General features: G+C 34.4%; 1 protein-coding gene across 1 annotated transcript; it reads right to left on the bottom strand.

Annotated features, from left to right (window-relative positions):
* Nucleotides 1–9,189: 9,189 nt before the first annotated feature.
* On the bottom strand, nucleotides 9,190–11,494 carry LOC134687846 (protein mab-21-like 3). The gene is made up of 2 exons (XM_063548305.1): nucleotides 10,363–11,494; nucleotides 9,190–9,247 (listed from the first exon to the last, which is right to left on the bottom strand). The coding sequence occupies exons 1-2, from the start codon at nucleotides 11,292–11,294 to the stop codon at nucleotides 9,190–9,192; spliced, it is 990 nt and encodes a 329-aa protein (XP_063404375.1). The 5' UTR covers nucleotides 11,295–11,494.
* Between the last annotated feature and the right edge of the window lie 9,718 nt (nucleotides 11,495–21,212).

The following is a 21,212-nucleotide window of genomic DNA, read 5'->3' as shown; positions in this document are numbered from 1 at the left end:
TCTAATTCTTACACGAACTATCTACTCCCTGACCTGTTGATTATTTTATTTAATCAACGTGTGGTTCGTTTGATCCCATTTCTTTATTTGTAAAAATTTGTTAATGTCATCAAATGTTCTTGCTTTCCTCAAAACTTCCTATTGAGATGACATGAAAAAAGCAACCATGCATGATGACGTCACATAAAAAAGAACACATTTTTTCTAGGTAAATTGAAGGAAAAAAATTGCATTTCTTGAAAAATGATTTGCAAGGTAGAAAAGATGTCATTAAAATGATATTATAAAAAAATTAAGAATGATAAAAACACATGTAAATATTTTTATCGATTGTTTAAAGAAAATATACAAGTAAATCCTTCAAGATGCCATTAGAAATGGTGGTTTGATTAAAGTCTTAAAGGTTAAGTTTTATTTTTTATTTTTACTATTTTCTGTTATCAAGCTTGATCTATTCTGTGTCAAAAATAAACAGATTTCTAAAGCTAGGTAAATTAAGTCTTAATTTTGCCTTTTATTTATATATTATCAGAATTCTTTACTTTTATCTGCTTTTCAGTTCACTTAAGAAGAAATGAATTATACAAAGATAGGAATGGTTGTCCTAAATATTTTGGCTGATGTTTTGTATACGTATGACCTATTGAAGCCAGATAAACCAAATCTACGTCCAAGGAATGATTGTGATATAACACTCTTGTACAAAGAGCACCGGCATCTTAATAAACATATTCCAACAAATGGATGGGGAGGGGAATGGCATATTATTCAGAATACAGACACAGCTATTGGAGATGATATTGAACGCATAAGACTTACTAGGAATGAACTACAACACTCAAAAAAAAATTAAAATGGAAGATACACGTTTAAATGAGTTAGTTTTAATATCAAGTGACCTTTTAGAACGGTTAGATCAATATAATAAACCATCAACGCGGTATACAGATGATCTGAGTAAGATTTTGGCTAAAACGGTTTCTGCAGAGGAAGTAATATCAATTGAAAAAGAAATAACAGGTAAATATTATTTAAATAGTTGAATTTCTAACTATTTTTTCACGCTCTTATGTTATGTTCAAAGTTACTTACAATGTTATCTAGACTTGCTTTTTTTTTTATTAAAGTATGAGTGTACTGGAGTGATCATTCGAAGTTATTGTATGCCTCTTGTTTTGGATCATTTTACATGAAGTTTTCTAAAATACCTGATAACTACTACAGTTTCTTCTTCTGGATCTGCTAGTTAATAAAAGTGTAACTCTATAAAACTTCGATTAGAATAAAGTAGAATGTTTTGGAAAATAGAAACATGGTCACCTTTGCTGCCAGTAAAATGTGGTGTTCATTTGGTTGTGTGAGATATTAAATATTCAGCTATATCTTATAAACAGTGTTAAGAGAGTGCCAGGATCTCTGCACAAAAAACCTTGCAATTATCTAAGAGGTCCTTATGTAGCATGTTGATATGCTAATTTTTCTTTTTTCAATATCCACTAATTTTCTTATGGCAATCCAAATTCCCCCAGATTTATTATGGTCAACCCCTATTACAGGACCTTAATATTGTATTTATTGTGAAATTCTTTAATGTCCTCAACATGCATGACAAATTTGCAACTGGATAAGAAGCAAACAACAATTAATCAATCTTTTAAATAGTAAATCTCATTTTATTTCTGCAATTGTGACTCATTTTTGTTTTGTTTTATTGCAGGAATGACTATTGAAGTTGAAATTCAACACTAAATCAAATTTTAGTCACAATAGAGATAACATCATCCTAAGGATTTTAAAGTTAAGACAAGCATTTAATTGTACACATTATGAGAAATACACATACTACAGGAGCAACAGATTTGCAAAGACTGATTCTGATTAATGCAAGACAATCATCTATAGTAGAAATAGAATGTTGCTGATTAATTTCAGATTAAATCAGTCTACTAGTCATAAAATCATAGAAGGAATTGACCAAAGTGAAAAAGTCGATGAAAGTGTAAATATTGATTGGACTATTATTAAAATTATACCAACATTGGACTGTTAAACAAGTAGAACTATTTGGACTATATAATCACATTTAGCAAAGACTGAAATGTAAATATAACTTAAATACTAACATATAAAAAAAATCGTAAGGGTTCCGCGGAATCCATTGTCTCGTCTACTTTTGATGTTAATAGCAGGCTCAACAAAAATGAGGAAAAGATTTAATAAAAATATTCCTTTCTATACTATCTTTTGATTGTAAGAAGCTTCTGTCCAAGTTTGGTAAAAATCAAGGATAGTTTGTGCATCTAATAAATGTTTTAAAAATTTTAACTGCAGACTGTATGTAATGTTTGCTGGTAGAAAAACTTCGATCATTCATATTAAGTGAAATACGGAAAAACAGGAACAAAATTTTAACAAAATTTCCTTCTAGATACTAGCTTCTGAAAGTTATTAAAGTTTTAAAAAGTTTAACCATAGAATGAATGTTATGTTTCCTAGCAGAATAACTTATTCCATTTATAAGTAAAATACGAGAAGAATGCATGGACTTTTTTTTTAATTTCCTCTGAATACTATCTTATGATCATAAAAAAGCTTCTGTCCAAGTTAGGTAGATATCCGGGATAGTTTAAGAGATTCATTAAGAATTTCAAAAACTTCAATCACAAAGTAAATATTTGTGGATGCCTCCGCCGACGACGACGGAATGTGGGATCGCTATTTCTCGGGGTTTTTTTTTCGACAAAAATTTGCAGGCTCGACAAAAAGGAAGGATAATTTTAAATATGTTTTCAAGAAGATTTTCTTTGTGTTTTTGAAGTTAAAGATACATTTGTATGTGAAAAAACTTATCATAGATACCAGGATTGAAATTTTATGTTAAATTATTAAATGTGTTTTTGTCATTTTAATTTTTTAGTATTGATTTATTTTTGGTTAAATATATTTACAGCTTTAGTTCCTTTCTCATTGAGATATGACACCATCTTCTTTCATTCATTAAAAGGAAAATACAAATAATTTATAGGAAATATGTAAGTCAAATTTTATTTCCAGATACTTTGGGAAATTTTTGTCAGTTTGTCTTCTGCTTTAATATGTTTAATTTAACGAAAGCAATAAACTAGGAATGGACAAATATATCACAGAATGTATTATATAATCTTTTGAAAGAGTGTATATTCAAGATTTGAATTTGGAAACTTGTGGTGGTTTTAAGCCAATTCTGGGTAACACAAGGCCCAATAGCAGCACCCAGACATTGTGGATATATATGTCCATTTAATTCGTTGACATTATTGACAAGAACAGTTACACTAATTATCAAAGGTACCAGGCTTATAAGTTGATACATGAGACTCAACATTGACGCTTAGATCAAAATTGTTAGAAAGCAAAACATGTAAAAGTTGAAGAACATCGAGAACGCCAAAAAAAGTTGTGCCAAATACGGCTTTAACTCGAGGCATCATAGATCAAATGTGACGGGCATTTAATTTGAAGTGTGATTTGTCAAAATTATAAGAGGTAATTCTCAAAACATATTTCATCAAATGAAAAAAAATGAAAATATTTTGCATAAACATAGCATTCAATCAACATATTGTCTAACTGTTTTTAATTTGTGTATGAAATTGGACGTGTATTTTATGTACATTTGTAGTTTTTGCATGATAGGCTTACGAAACAAAGTTTAGATCACAGCACTTTTTTTGCAAAACATTAAGATAAAAAAGCAAATTGATATGCTCATATTAGAATTTAGTAAAGCATTGGATGTAGTGCCTCACATACGGCTTCTGCGATAATTAGAGCACTGTGGAATAATGGCAAAATAATGGAGTGGATAAAGGCCTGGCTCTCACAACGACAACAGTGTGTAGCAGTGTTAAAGGTGAAACGCCTTTGTTAAATCAGGAGTACCCCAAGGTACAGTTTTAGGTCCATTGATATTTTTTTATATATATCAATGATATTGGGGATGATATCAAGTCAAAGTTGTGTCTCTTTTGCAGATTATATCCTTTTATTCTGAGAATAACTAATAAGAAAATTCTATAAAACACAACTATCCCAAGTATGGCAAATTTTAGAAAGTATAAGCCAAAAAATTTATAAGGGTTCCGCAGAACCCAGTGTCTCGCCTACTTTTTTTTTAAAAAGTAAAATACAGAAAAAATGGAGCTATCTTTTTAAAAAAATTACTTCTGGATACTATCGTATGATCATAAATAAGCTTCTGTCCAAGTTTGGAACAAACCCAGGATAGTTTAAGAAAGTTATTAAAATTTTAAAAACTTTAACTGCAGACTGAATGTAATGTTTCCCTGCAGAAAAACTAAGTCCATTTAAAAGTAAAATACGGAAAAAAATGATTTATATTTTTACAAAACTTACTTCTGGATACCATCTAATGATCATAAACAAGCTTATGTCCAAGTTTGGTTCAAACCCAGGATAGTTTAAGAAAGTTATTAAAATTCTAAAAACTTTAACCACAGAGTGAATGTTATGTTTCCCCGCAGAAAAAAACTAAGTCCATTTATAAGTCAAATACAGAAAAAATGGAATTTTATTTTTAAAAAATTTCTGGATACTATCTTATGATCATAAACAAGCTTCTGTCCATGTTTGGTAGAAATCCAGTTTAGTTTAAGAAAGTTATTAAAATTTCAAAAACTTTAACCACAGAGTGAATCTTTGTTGACGCCGCCGACGACACCGACGACGACGGAATGTAGGATCGCTTAGTCTCGCTTTTTCGACTAAAGTCGAAGGCTCGACAAAAACATATTTTAGAGTTCAGTTAATTAACCAACAATCTGACATGGGATATACACATCAACAACATCCCGGCAAAAGCAAATATATCCTTAGACTTTCTGAGGAGAAACATATTCCCAGAAGAAATTAAGAAAGGGGCATATCCATTCATTGTAAGACCAAGCATTGAATACACAAGCAGTGCCTGGGATCCATATCAGGAAAACCACATCAAACAGATAGAAATGGTACAAAGAAGATCATCACGTTTCATAAAAAAATCACTAAGTGAACTATGTTCCATTCGATACCTTTTAATCACTTAACACTAATTACACTACAGGATAACTTATGTTAAAAATTCTTAAGGGTTCCGCGGAACCCAGTGTCTCGCCTACTTATGATGCTTATCGCAGGCTCAACAAAAGAGGAATAAAATCAATAAAAATATTCCTCTTGATACTATCTTATGTTTCTAAGAAGCTTCTGTCCAAGTATGGTAAAAATACAGTATGTTTTAAAAACTTTAACTGCAGACTGTCTGTAATGTAAACTGGAAGAAAAACTAAGTCCATTTATAGGTAAAATACAGATACACAGGCACAAAATTTTAACAAAATTTTCTTAAAGATACTAGCTTTTGATCATAAACAAGCTTCTGTCCAAGTTTGGTACAGGTCCAAAATAGTATAAGAAAGTTATTAAAATTTTAAAAACTTTAACCACAGAGTGAATGCGTTGTTTCCTGGCAGAAAATCTAAGTCCGTTTAAAAGTAAAATGCACAAAAAAATGGATTTATTTGTTAACAAAATTTCACTTCTGGATACTATGTTGTGATCATAAACAAGCTTCTGTCTAAGTTTGGTACAAACCCAGGATAGTTTAAGAAAGTTATTAAAATTTCAAAAACTTCAACCACAGAGTGAATGTAATGTTTCCTGGCAGAAAAACTAAGTCCATTTTTAAGTAAAATATGTAAAAAAAGGAATTTTGTTTTTTTCCAAAATTTCCTTCTGGATACTATCTTATGATAGATAAACAAGCTTCTGTCCAAGTTTGGTACAAATACAGTATAGTTTAAGAAAGTTATTAAAATTTCAAAAACTTTAACCACAGAGTGAATGTAATGTTTCCCGGCAGAAAAACTAAGTCCATTTATAAGTAAAATACAGAAAAAATGGAATTTTATTTTTACAAAATTTACTTCTGCATACTATCTTATGAACATAAAAAAGCTTCTGTCCAAGTTCGTTAGAAATCCAGTTTAGTTTAAGAAAGTTATTAAAATTTCAAAAACTTAAACCACAGAGTGAATATTTGTGGACGACGCCGACGACGACGCCGACGCCGACGGAATGTAGGATCGCTATGTCTCGCTTTTTCGACTAAAGTCGAAGGCTCGACAAAAATTACACATCTATATCTTATCTTAGATAGGAAATGGCTTATTAGCTTGCAAGACGGAGTTCTTTGTTATTTGACTAATAATCAAGTTTGTATTTATCAATTAAAGGTGATAAAAACAATTTCACAAGTTCACCCTTATCCCTTATCCAGTATTATTTATATTAGAACACTTCGAATGTAAACGAAAAATTAGACCTGAACGCCAGGAGTTTTCAAGTGTTTCATTCTTCTTGGTTGCGGGATGTTCTCGATGTGATGAAGACGCATCGGTGGCTTTCGGTTGTTTTCTACTGACTGGTTGGGTTGTTGTCTCTTTGGCATACTCTCCATTTTCAGTCTCAATTTTAACTAAAAGGTGGGTTACAATAAAGGGGAGGGTCAATTAACTCAACGTTAAGTGCAAAATGATAGAATTATTTCGGATAAACACAATTCCCAGTTCAAAAGTTCACAATTAAAAACCAGTTAACATTACAAATTCAAATGAGAAAACAAAACATTCAGAATGTCCAATTTAAGTCCAATGAAATTGAAAGACTTGTTGATTATAGTCTCTATCAAGGTAAACCAATACACAGTCAAAATCACTGTTAGTCAGGAGCTAGTTGGCAAGATGGTTTACGCATTCCAGAAAATTTTAAACAGGAATACCATAGACAGTACAATGCAAAAAGACAACAATGTCCAAGAAAACACTTTCACAATGCATGTTTTTTTTTGTTTTAAATTAAAATATTTCCCTGCTTTTCTACCACATGACCTGGTTGTGGGAAAATAATTAAAAAAAAATCTTCAGTTTTCAATGGTGAAATCTATGCATGGTCAATCCATAATATGCTACCATGCTGGCTGTGAGATAAAACAAGAGCATTTTCAAAAGACTGGAGATTTTACATCCGTTCATGGAACACATTTAGTTCTTCTTGGCGAATCTCGATTGGAATATTTAATTCATTGAATACATCCAGTATATGTAATCTTAATTTTGTGTAATGGTCTCTCTTCTGTATGGAAAAACATTTAGGAATTTTGGTTCTCACTGCTCTTCAACTTCGTACTTTATTTGGCCTTTTTAACTTTTTTGGATTCGAGCGTCACTGATGAGTCTTTTGTAGACGAAACGCACGTCTGGCGGATATACTAAATTTAGTCCTGGTATCTATGATGAATTTATTTACAACTACTGGGTCGATGCCACTACTGCTGGAGATTTAAAGCTACAACTTCAATATAACTGACCAATACATATAGATTCATCAACTGTTACAAGTGTATTACGATATTTCTACACTCGAGACAGTTAAAGTTTAATATTTAAAGCGCGAGGCTTCATGCGCTTTTTAAATAATTAAAATTTAACTGTCGAGATTGAAGAAATATCGTAACACACGAGTTACAGTGGTGGAATCTGTTTCTCTTATGATTGGTATCAATCCTTTTCAAAGATTCGAGGAAAGTTATGTACTTTTGATGTGACGTCATCAGGCATGGTCGCCTTTTTTCATGACGTCACAATAAGAAAATTCAGAAGAAAACAAGAAAATTAAACGTCACAATTGAATTTCTACCAATCATTTGCCGATAACAGATTTTTTACTAGTGAGGAGAAATATTTTTTCCCACACCGTTCAGGAAATGTGAAAATAGCACAAAAATTAGAGAAATAATGTTTCTCACCAGATCGAGCTATATAATATAAAAAAGAAGATGTGGTATGATTGCCAATGAGACAACTATCCACAAAAAAACCAAACTGACACAGACAAAAACAACTATAGGTCACCGTATGGCCAACAATGAGCAAAGCCCATACCGCCGAGTCAGCTATAAATTTTACGTAAATTTTACGGACGCCATCACGAGTTGGTTGACCGTTATGGAATAACCGTTTCACAAATGATATCGGATATGTTCCTTACGTTGTAACTACAATCCCCTTCCCTTTCATGAATTTGACCTACCGAATTAGACTACTTACCGGATTTGTAATCACATAAGCAACACGACGGGTGCCGCATGTGGAGCAGGATCTGCTTACCCTTCCGGAGCACCTGAGATCACCCCTAGTTTTTGGTGGGGTTCGTGTTGTTTATTCTATAGTTTTCTATGTTGTGTCATGTGTACTATTGTTTTTCTGTTTGTCTTTTTCATTTTTAGCCATGGCTTTGTCAGTTTGTTTTAGATTTACGAGTTTGACTGTCCCTTTGGTATCTTTCGTCCCTCTCCTATAAAAGGCCCCGATTAATTTAGATTGAACATTGCTTAATGGTCTAAGATTATTTTGATAAACTTGTAAATGTTATTGCTGTACTACTGTGCAACTTATGTACCGTATAAAGTGTCACATTAATCAAGATGAAAGATCATTAAACTGATTAAGAACTGACCATCAACTTTTTGATGTAATTGACCACGCCACGTTTGTGTGTGTCTCTGTGAACTTCAATGTGTATATGGATTTCACATTTTTACATCCGTTCATGTAAAACATTACATCCGTTCATGAAAACATGAGTGTCTCCGTAAATCCCTATGTGGGTATGGAATTTATTTGTTACATTCGGTACATGTAACCCAATGTTTTGGTGTCACTGGCCATGGAGCTTCCACGTGGATAAGGAGTTCACAGTTTAACCAGAATTGCGCTTTGTTTTCCCAACTGTATGTGTCTTGTCAGGTTCGTGGTAGTGATCTTGATGAGTTTTTTTCGTCATGAGAACTAAGTATATCCATCTTCAATGTCACAGTTTGGTCAGTTGAGTTTGGTTCCAAGTCTGATTTGTTAGTGCAATTAGAGAAAATTTTCGTGATTGTAACTAAGAGTCCTGAGGAAGATGATTATTCTAGACGGAGCTGTTTTTGTTAATATACTGAAGCCTAGTTTTTGCAAAACCTTTGAGAATTACTCGAAGCAAGTTTTCCTTCCTCACATTACTTATTATATCACCAATGAAAAAAGATGTATTTTTCATAGGCAACAGAGGAGATACATGTATATATAACAATATCTCTGTTACAGTCTAAACAGGTTCGCCTTTAAAAATGAAAATAACAAATAAAAAAGATTTTCCGAATATTCTAAATGAAAAGTTCCTTCGTAAAAGGCAAAACTGTAAGCTCAAAATATATAGCTAGTTATGAAGATTTTGAACCACATAAATGAGTTTACACCGATTTATAAGATTAGTAGTTCTCCTGGAATAGAAGTGAGTTACAGAATAAACAAGTGAAACTGCGAGCTACTGCTCACTGATGATACCCCCGCCGCAAATGGATAATATTAATAGTGTTAAAATATGCAAGTGTTCGGTAAACAGGAAGTTGTCGAGTGATGAATCTGAAAACGCATCACACCGTATAGCTGACTTATATAAATCCTGAAACCAAATTTCAGAAATCCTTGTATTGTAGTTGCTGAGAAAAATGTGACGAAAATTTTCAACTTGGCTATCATGTGTAAAATCATACAAGTGTTCGGTAAACAAGAAGTTGTCAAGTGATCAATCTGAAAACGCATCACACGGTATAGCTGACTTAGATAAACCCTGAAACCAAATTTCAGAAATCCCTGTATTGTAGTTCCTGAGAAAAATGTGACGAAAATTTTCAACTTGGCTATCATGTGTAAAATCATACAAGTGTTCGGTAAACAGGAAGTTGTCAAGCGATCAATATGAAAACGCATCACACGGTATAGCTGACTTAGATAAACCCTGAAACCAAATTTTAGAAATCCCTGTATTGTGACGAAAGTTTCATGGGACGGACTGACTGACGGACGGACTGATGGACGGACGGACGGACAGACAGTAAAAACAGGTAAAACAGTATACCCCCCCTTTTTCAAAGCGGTTCAAAGCGGGGGTATAAATATACTAAAATTCGTTTCAGATTTATTCAGAATGAAACTATAAAGGGTGAAGTATAACTTGTATATATAACGTTTGGATCTTTGTTAAAGTTAATGATCAGAACTTGTCAGTTATAAAAATTAGTACTGTAAATACTGTTCAGGGCAAAGCAAAAACTGTTCTAAATTTCTGGCAGCAAGATTCAGTCCTCTATAATCTTTCTTATCTGCGAACAGGTTTTTTGGCCTGTTGAAAAACTGTGGCATATGCATGGCAGATAGACGACCTTTGAGCTGCTCACACATACCAATTATTCGTTCACCCATCATTTCCATACTCCACTGATAATCGTTTGGCAGTCTTTCGCATTCATAAAATAACAAATTCTTCAGATGATAGGATGTGAGACCGTCTCGATCGTCTTGATCTGAACACCAAAAGAGTTCTCGAAGTCTTTTCATGATTCTAAGAGATCTCCTCCTGCATGTCCCAGATCCATCCCTATCTATATCTACAAGGAGTTCTCTTTCACAAATTGCGAAAGACAATTTCCAGTAAAGACGATCGGATGTAACTAAGTTTACTTTGATATGTTTTAGTTGTTGATTTTTTTCTATAGCTGGCCATTGAGCCCTATGGTTAGGCCATCCGAACTCATCTTTAAATGGCAGTCTTGTATTGATCATTGGTGCCAAATCAACATTTAATTCGTCTCTACCACGCTGCTTAACGGTGATCGTCACAGCTGGCGAATCGGACAAAGGTTTAACGATAACTGTCTGGTTAATTTTGGAATTCTTTGTCAAGTAATCAACAGCTTTAAGTACCAGCTGTCTGAAATGTCTTTTAAATGTTAGAGGCACAAGACAACCATTTTCTGACATACTATTAGGTCCTCTGTTATGGGTTTTTAAAGTATATTTCATCGGCAAAATTCGCAATGGTACTGCTGATTTGACAATCCTATGCTTTGCATCAACAGCATACAAGGCAGGTTGGTTCAAATCACTCCAACTGTGCTCCATTCCGGTATTAAATAGAATGCTGTAGTCAAACTCGTCTGCCCCCGAAACCTTTGTGAATGAATGAAAGCTCCCAACTTGTTCCGGTTCCTTTTGAAACCTTGAATCTAGTCCGTTCACATATTCTAGGATTTTTTCAACTACGTCCCTCACAACATTTGCATTTCTCTTGGTTTCATCTCTGTTCATTTGAACATGTTCGTGATAAAATGATTGAAACATTCTATATAAATCCCCATTATGTCTTGCCATTTTGTAAATAAAGGTTGCGCGATCTTATCAAGCACAGAATGTTGGCACTGTCACTCGTATTGAAGTGTATACATCTAAGTTCTCTGTCTGTAATCGAAAGTGCCGGAAAATCAATAAGCTAGGAATTCCCAATACAATCCATATCCTAGTAGCAAGTCTATTATTAGACCTTTTCAACATCTGTCGACACTCATGACTAACTGACTAATGACACCTACAGTTTACAGGTAAAATGGAGGGGTCGTCTAAATTTTTTTTATATATTTCTCTATTATATAATATTTTTATAGGATTTATTTACACGACATTTCACGTTCAATTGATTTAAAAATTACTGCAATCATTTCGCATCTTGATCAGCTGTCTTTTAAATTTTATGATTATACGAGTCGTCTATCAAATATTGTGCCGCATGACAAGTTGAAAGCAATTTATTTATTTCAATTTTAGCATTACATATATAGTGGCAGCGGAGGGTGAAACAAACATTTTTTTTCTCAGGGTCAAAAACAAATTATTTTTTTCTCTCCCAAAACTGGAAACAAACTTTTTTTCAAAGAAAATCCATAGCCCCACAGACAATCAATTGGTTGCTGCATACAATAAATTTGTTTCTGTAAAATGATAATGAAAATTTTGAAATTAACAAAAGATAATTACTGGACTGTTTGTCCGTCCGTTACACACTTATAAAAACGGCACAGTTGGTGTTTTTAACCGATCTTCATTTAGGAAATCAGATGCGCATGGGGGTGTGCTGATAGCTGTAAAATTAAACTTGGAATTTTAATAACATCATACAAAGTGAGTCAGTTGAACTTATCTCTGGTACTTAAGAACTACCAAAAGGGAAAGAAAATGGTCATTACAGCATACTACAGACGACCAAACAGAACTGATGACAACTATATCACTGATACATACAATGAGTTGGCGAAACTTCATTTTCATCTTATCGGGAGACTACAACATCCCAGACATCTGCTGGAAAACAACACCATAGTTGGTCGTCAATATTCACAGAAAGTCATTTAACCATACTTAGACCTACAACATGATTTAGGAATAGAACATTTTGTGGATTTCCCTACTCGAAAAGACAATTTTCTTGATCTTCTTATTACTAGTCACGCAGCATTTAAACTACGTTGTTAACAACTACCACCACTTGGTGACAAAAGTGACCATGACATAGTCCTTTATGATAGTACCCACCAAGTCTCAAGGGAAAAAACCACAACGTAGGAAAATTCATCTTTGGAAAAAGATCGATGAAACAGCACTAAGATCTGCAACTACAGAATTCGCTAAACAATTCAGATTCTCTGAATTTAAAAATCTAAACCAGATGTGGCAAGCATTTAAGGAAGGAGTAATATCACTCATTGTCACTCATATTCCATCCAAGATGTCATCATCAGAACACACACATCCATGTGTTAACACCTAGACTCGCAGCTTAAGTAGAAGGAAAGCAGGAGCTTACAGGAGAGCAAACACCACCAAATACTTGAAGGATTGGGCACGTTATAAAAAATTAAAAGCAGAACAGCACAGCGTGAGTTTATAAAAACAACAGTTAACGATGACATTAAAACCAAATAATTACATTAGATGTATGTTTCATTATAATACGTTACTCTGATTGGCTAACTGCACATCACATGTTATTCCGTAAGCAATTGCATTAGACAATAAAATGCACAGGTGAATTAAATAAAACTGGACAAAAATCGTGTTTTCATGCTCCTAGCTAAAAAAAATGTAATTATAAGTATTGAATGCTTCTTTTTGTAATTTTATAGGGGTGTAAAAGCGTTGAACGTGCGTACATTTTTAGAATGAAGCGCTTCCGCGCTTCATACAAAATGTACTTCGGTCAACGCTTTTACACCCCAATAAATTTACAAAAAGAAGCATTCAATTCTTAACCCAAAACGCTTTTGGTCCTATGTAAAAAGTAAAAAGCAAGAACCAGCTGGAATATCATCTCTTTTGAATAAAGATGTTTTTTTACACAGCGACAGTCATTCCAAATCTGAAATCCTGAACCACCAATTCTAATCTATGTACACAGAAGAGGACTTAACCACTATGCCTGATAAAGGCCCAAGCCCATATGAAAGCATGAATGACATCCGGATCAATGAAATTGGCATCATCAAGCTATTGAAAGGACTTAATAAATACAAAGCATCTGGTCCAGACCAAATACCAACCCGGTTCCTGAAAACATGTGCAGCTGAGACCTCACCAGCAGTCTCACTCTACTATTCCAGTATTCCATCAACTCAGGGACTGTTCCATTAGACTTGAGAGAAGCTCTTATTACACCGCTTTTTAAGAAAGGAGAGCGCAATGTTCGACCAAATTACAGACCAGTGTCCCTTACATCAGTTGTCAGAGCAAATATCTTGAACATGTCGTTCATTCAACCATAATGAGACATCTAGATAATTTCTGACAGATTGCCAACATGGATTCCGCTCCAAAAGATCGTGCGAATCACAGTTGATATCAACCATCCAAGGAATAGCAGAAAAACTGAAAAAGCTGAGAGATCAGGTTGATATAGTACTACTGGATTTTTCTAAGGTTTTCGACAAAGTGCCACACCAACGCCTTTTGTACAAGCTAGGTTTTTATTGGATAATAGGTAACATCCTAAAATGAATTTCATCATTTTTGTCATCTCGAACTCAAAGAGTGATAGTAGAAGGCTCTACCTCAGTGAAGCTAAATGTTCTTTCTGGAGTTCCTCAAGGCACTGTCCTAGGTCCCCTCTTGTTCCTGTTATACATTAACGACCTGCCTGACACAGTATTATCTTCTGCAGTTCGCCTTTTTGCCGATGACAGCTTGTTATATAAGCACATCAGGAATCAAGCAGATGCAATAACCTTCATCAAGATCTGACTGCCCTAGAGCAATGGGAACATGAATGGCAGATGAGCTTTCATCCGGCTAAATGCAGTCATCAGAATAGGCATCAACCGAAAAAAAAACATCTTGGAGACACAGTACCACCTACATGGACACCAACTCGAAGTTGTGGACAGCAGCAAATATCATGGTGTTACTCTTAGCGAAGACATAACTTGGAAAAAGCACGCAGAGATAACAGCAGCCAAAGCATCAAGAACTCTAGGATTCTTGTGCCGCAACTTTGGGGACTGTAACTAAACAGTCCGATCATCATTGGAATATGCGTCTGCTGTTTGGGACCCATACAAAGTGGAAGACATAAACCGACTGGACAAAGTGCAAAGAAGGGGAGCCCGTTATGTCTGTAATAACTACAGAGATAAAACCCCTTGGATGTGTCACCAACATGATTTAGCTTCTCTAATGGGAATCATTACAAGATCGACGCAAGAACCATCGCCTATTGATCATGTACAAGGCCATGATTTCCATACCAGAAGTCAACAGTATCATAAACAAAAGTGACACAAGAACCAGAGGGGCAAACAGATTGAGGCAGGTCTACACCAAAACAGAAGTGTACCGACAATCCTTCTTTCCTCGCACTATCCAGAATTGGAACCATCTACCAACAACGGTAACAAACTCAACCACTTTGGACGACTTAAAGGCCAGCCTCCAGGAAGCGGCGGCCCTGAGGACAACCACATAAACCACCATTTGATGTAGATAGTTTTAACTGTACATAGATACTAGCTTTTTATTTGTACATATCAATTTTGGGAGGAGTGAACACATATTGATTTCATGGGTCGAAGAAAAATATCACAGCGCTATTCTCATCAACGAGAGACTACTCCGCTTCAAGATCATTCATGCTTCTTCCTTGATGAATTGAAAAAAAAAATATTGACTTCTCGTTCCAATGTATTTAAGCAGCCGTACATACCTGCGTATGGAATTTAAATATAAACTGTTAGTTACTGAAGAGCATGTTTTCATTGCAAAGTCTTTTTGAAGAGTGTCAAGCAGGGGTTTGAAGTCTTACGACTTAGAATATCCCTCATTTAATTAAATGGTCGTCCTTGTTATGTTGTGTGTTTGGCTATTCGGGCCGTTATATGAGCGGTAAGGCATATAAATATGTGACTACACGGAGAGTGTCATCTTTAATCCAAAAAAAAGCAAAACGGAAATTATCAGCACAAATTACAGATTTGTACAAACGAAACGAATATAATAAAGTATAATCGTTACTTACTTCTTTCTTTTTAGTTCGATCGTTCGGTTTCGGAGCTATCCATACACATTGTCCACGTTCTTACTCTAGTTAGTCTCCCGCGTTTCGGTCATACTATTCACACTTGATCTTTGTTTCGTTCGATTTCCTTTGATGCAGATACAGAAATCTACGGTTTCAGGACAGACCACGAAGTTCGTTATAGATATATATCGCGTTTTCGTTTTTCTTCACATAAGTCGTTGTGATGAACTGCTAGACATTCCTTCAGTTGGCGTGTTACGGAAGACTAGAATACTCATGTAAATATCTGTTTTGTCTTTTCGTGCACGTTTCATGAGTTTCTTTGCGGATTTCACTGCTTGTTCTGCTTTTCCGTTTCTTTGCAGGTGCGTTGGAGAAGAAGTTTAATGGTCAAATTCCCATAAGGTCGCGAATTTCGCAAATTCGTTGTTACTTAATTGTGGTTTTTTATCGGACATCACGATGTAAGGTATGCCATACCTTGCAAATAAGGCTCGTAGTTTGCGAATAACGGGTTTCGGTTTCTTGCTTCCTAGAAAGTCAATTAATCTAAAAATAGAAGAATAATCCAGTCACAAGATAGTCATTACCTTCAAAACAACACAGATCGGTTCCAACCTTTGCCTATGGTCGGTCTGGGACTACGTGCGGAATTAAAGTCTCTGTCTGTTTATTCTCAAACATTTGGCACGTTTAGCATGATTGAATATACTGTGGTATGTAAGAATGCATAACGGGCCAATACAAGCATTCTTTTTAATAGCGTAAACTACCACCAATGTCAATATGAGACGAGTGAATACGCTGCATCATTTCCAAACGGAGAGTTCTCGGAATAAGTGCTCTCTCGCCGTGGAAAAGAATTCTACCGTGTAGGGTTATCTCATTTCTGAAGTCGAAGTACGGTTTCGCAAGCGAGGGCATGTTCTCGCGCTTAATCGGCCATCCATGTAATACGATAGTTTTAAATACGTGTACCGACTGGTCATTCTGCGTATCAAACTCCCCGGCAGTTCCAGTTCCGATCCGAAAACGGGTCCGAATACTACTTTACAGGTGGCACGGTAGTATTTGCTTTCCATAATTTAAGTTGCTCTTTTGTGTAGTTAGGTAAATGTATCTAAACAGTATGATTGAACAAGACCTAAAAGTACTACATGTACTAGTGGTAAGCACAGGCACTTGTCTCAGAAAAAAAAATTCCTATATACCTTATTATAATAAGGTATATAGAATTTTTTTTTCTGTGACAAGTGCCTGTGGTGGTAAGTTAGGTTTTTAAAATAGCAAAAAAATTAAACGGTCATGATACATATTCAAATTCTTTTCTGAATAGTAAAATGAAAGTACTTCAGTTAACTGTGAATGTAGATTTTTTTGCAGTGTTGGATAGTGGAGAAAATTCTAAAAAGGCTTTCATTATCCCTTATGGGCCAGGAAATACTACCGTGCCACCTACACTAATAAAGGAAAAAAGTTCCCGGGAACGGAAACGATCACTGTCCGTAGTTTGCCTGCATATGCAACTTAATGTATTTCACTCGGTGAGTATTTCCCCATATTTATAACTAGCAAGTCCTTTTCAAAGCTTGTTGTATCAGACTCTTTTAAATACTTACAACCCAGTGTATCAGCAATATACATTTTACTTCCGGGTTTATATCTTGTATTGTAATTGTATTGCTGAACAACGTACACTGTAAACGTCTCGGAGCGGCTAAAAGTGATTTATCACTATCGGCTCGAGAGGTTTATGATCGCTCTCAACATTGTAACAATTCGACTGTAAGTGTATTGGTGAAATCGTTCTAAGCCAAATGCTATTTCATATCTCTTCTTAGCTCACCTGGCCCGCATCACTTGGCGTCCGTCGTCCGTCGTCGTTAACTTTTGCAAAAATCTTCTTTTCTGAAACAACTGGGCCAGATTTAACCAAACTTGGCCACAATCATTATTGGGGTATCTAGTTTAAAAATTGTGTGCGGTGACCCAGCCAACCAACCAAGATGGCTACCATGGCTAAAAATAGAACATCGGGGTAAAATGTAGAGTTTGGCTTATAACACTGAATCCAAAGCATTTAAAGCAAATCTTACAAGGGGTTAACTTGTTTATCTAGTAAATATCTATCTGCCCTGAAATTTTCAGATGAATTGGATAACTGGTTGTTGGGTTGCTGTCGCCCAATTGGTAATTTTTAAAGAAATTTAGCCGTTTTTGGTTATTATCTTGAATACTATTATAGATAGAGATAAACTGTAAACAGCAATAATGTTCAGCAAATTAAGATCTACAAATAAGCCAAAAATGGTCAATTGGCCCCTTAAGGAGTTATTGACCTTTATAATCATTTTTTTTAGCTCTGAATGTAAATTACTGCCTTTTTGATTGGGTGTGAACCATTGATGTTTACAGCAATATCAAAGAATAAGATGATGATGGTAGAAAGAACTATGGACGTCATGTGGCAAATATTACATGCATATCGGACCATGATTTGTCAATCTGTATGAAAAGATTTCCAATACAACCATATTGAGAAAAAATGTTTACATGCTATTCTCTCGAACTAGAATTACAGGGTTCTTGCGTCGTTCACCTTAGACACACATCTTTTTAACGATGTTTAAAAAAACCCAGAACCAATTTAATGTCATATTTCCCTATTTTTTAATATAACTATTAGTCTTTTATCTGGAGAGAATATTCCTATTTATCGGACAAGCAGTTTATTTTTTTTCTTCTGTTATTGAATATCAAGCGAAATTAATTGGAAACTTTGATACTCAATAGCAAAATATTCACATCCCTTGGGGATAATTAGTGTACGTCCAGTGGCATATATATAACATGCATGTCGGAAAAGGAAAGGAGTAGGCCTTTTTGGCCTCAAAATATAGCAGTGTTACAAAATTGATAATATGTAAACTTTTAGTTATTTATTGAACAGTAGAGTGCTTCTGCAACATAAATATGGGCTATTTTTGACTATACAATGAACATGTATCGGATACTGGCACCTTAAAGTCATGCTAAATTACTGAATTCTTCACAATTCTAGCATTTTAGTTAAATTTTAGACGGTTTTCGTGTAAAACGAAAGTGGCCGCATTCGTGCTCATCCTTAATATTGAAATGGAAGTTGTATTTTATGATAATACATAACATATATAAAGGTTGAGGATGAACACGGATGCGGCCACTTTCATTTTTGACAAAAACCATCCGAAAAGTGACATTTTTCGGCATATTTGGTTGATTTTTCATATTTGAGCTAGAATCGGATCGTTTTTAATGACTAAATCAGTTCAAATCTTTCACACAAACTAATTGATTCAAATGAAATAGACACTTAAGTGTTTAAAAAGTGGTCAGAATCTTTTGTCAGATGAATCTGAAATTTAAGGCCAAAATCGGTCCTTACCGGACCTACTCCTTTGGCATAAAGTACTTTCAGAACCATGTTCACATTATTATATACATTATATCCAACAATTGTGATGATGACGAATTTCTCCCTTTGTTCGAAAACAACCTTATTGAAATATAAATCTGTGATCTTTATTTCATCAAATCTTTCTTTTTTTTTTGTATTATTTATATTTTTATATGAAATGTTATTTATAAACAAACGTACGAGTTTAGTAATGACTAGTATAATATATCACTTTCGGACACGCAAGACAGAGATGTATATTATACACCTGATAGTTCAAATTGAAAAGTCATCGGCCGTGTACACTGATCAATACCTTCACGAAGTTGCAAGCCAGACAAGAAATCGCTTGAATACCTGAACGTGTCACCTCACACCCCTTACAATACCTTTGGGAGTAATACCTTTAGCCATGCTGGTGATCGGATGAGGGAAGATCCGAATTTATTTGAATACAGTTTATTACTTTAAAGAATTATGAACGAATTACATTTTCGATTATCACGAAACACTTATTTATGATTTGAACTTTTTTTTTAACTAATTCCTATATTAACAGTCTATTAAAAATAACAGACTATGTTTATTTAAAAAAAATAAGAACATTTTCCGTATCAAGTTAGTTAGTCAGATAAAAACAACCGTACGATTGGCAAGATATCGACACGTAATTACGACTACATCGGTTACTGTAGTTTTGGTCCTTTGTGGTTTATAGACATATCATGATTTTAAATCGGAGAAGATGACAAAATGGCGGAACGAAAGAATTGATACTCTAAATTTAAAATCGATGGTGATCTCTTATCTAGCGGAATAATACTTTTATATATATAGATTTGAGCATTTTTATACAGAATGGACCTAATGTCAATTTTTGATTTTTTTGCGAAGTTCCCCTTTAAATAACATCAAAAAAGTTATCAACAGCCTACCTCTGCAACTATCTGGAACTATACATATTCAGTAAATAGTACTGAACAAGATCAACAGGAATTGCTCAATCTTTTTTAACAGTAGCATTAGACCAACAACTAGCAACATCCGTCAGCTCCGGAAAAAAAAATATACTGACAAGGAAATCCTGTAGATGCTACGTAAACAACACCTCGAAGCCACTAGTTCCTTGTTTTGATTTTTATCATTATATATAGATATTTTGGTCTTTGGTTATTGGTTTTCTTTTTTGTGTTCGTTTACCTTGATTTGCCATAGCTGGTTCTAGTTGTAGAATTTTGGATTATTACTTTGATCTTGATCGTACAATGTAAAATAATAACATTAGACATGTTAGATGTATGTTTCATTATAATACGTTATTCTGATTGCAGGGGAGGATCCAGCCATTTTAAAAAGGGGGATCCAACCACATGTCCCCATTCAAATGCATTGATCATCCAAAAAAAGGGGGTTCCGACCCCCGGACCCCCCTCCCCCTGGATCCGCCACTGTGACTTGGCTACACTAAGGCGCGGATCCAGAGAAAGGGGGGGGGGGTTCCGGGGGTTGGAAACCCCCTTTTTTGAAGATCAATGCATTTGAATGGGGACATGTAATTGTACCCCCCCTTTTTTTGTCATGGGTTAGGAACCCCCCCTTTTTAAAATGGCTGGATCCGCCCCTGACACTGCAATCTCGCGTATTCCTTTAATAATCATCTTCATTACACTATAAAATTTACCATTCATAATGACACGAGGTCCCACAATAAAGTGCACAGGTACATTAAAGCTCTTATGACAGATCATATAAAAAATTATATAATGAAGTTTGAATTAAATGAGTATCAGGAAAATCAAAAAGGGGTTGATAGTGCAACTGAAAATTTAACTAACATTTTTGAAAATATCTCTGATATTACTTGTAAAATTACAAAAAGAACTAAAAGTAAGAGAAAAAAATACAGACAGGTATGGTCAGACAATTGTGTATATGAGACAAAAAAAGAAATAAACAGGGTTGGAAATAAACTTAAAAATGTCCAAATAACTTAAATAGAAATATTTTGAATAGTTAAAAAAGTTTTTAAAAAATTGGTACAATTTAAAAAAGCACAATACAGAGAGAAAATATTTAACTCATTAACAGATAGTTTTGATAAGAAACCTAAAGATTATTGGGAAATACTTAAAGGAAGGAAAAACAAAAACAATACTGGTAATGAAGTGCCAGAAATTTTAAAAGATGAAGATATATTACGAAGCATATTCAGGACCAAGGAAAACCCACATTAGTAAATGTAAAATGGAAAGAGGAAATAGAAAAACAACTTGTTAATATTGAAAAGAACATA

The sequence above is a fragment of the Mytilus trossulus genome, chromosome 10 (assembly GCF_036588685.1).
Source record: "Mytilus trossulus isolate FHL-02 chromosome 10, PNRI_Mtr1.1.1.hap1, whole genome shotgun sequence".
In the NCBI taxonomy this organism is placed as follows: Eukaryota; Metazoa; Mollusca; class Bivalvia; order Mytilida; family Mytilidae; genus Mytilus; species Mytilus trossulus.
This window is presented reverse-complemented; position numbering and strand designations above follow the sequence as displayed.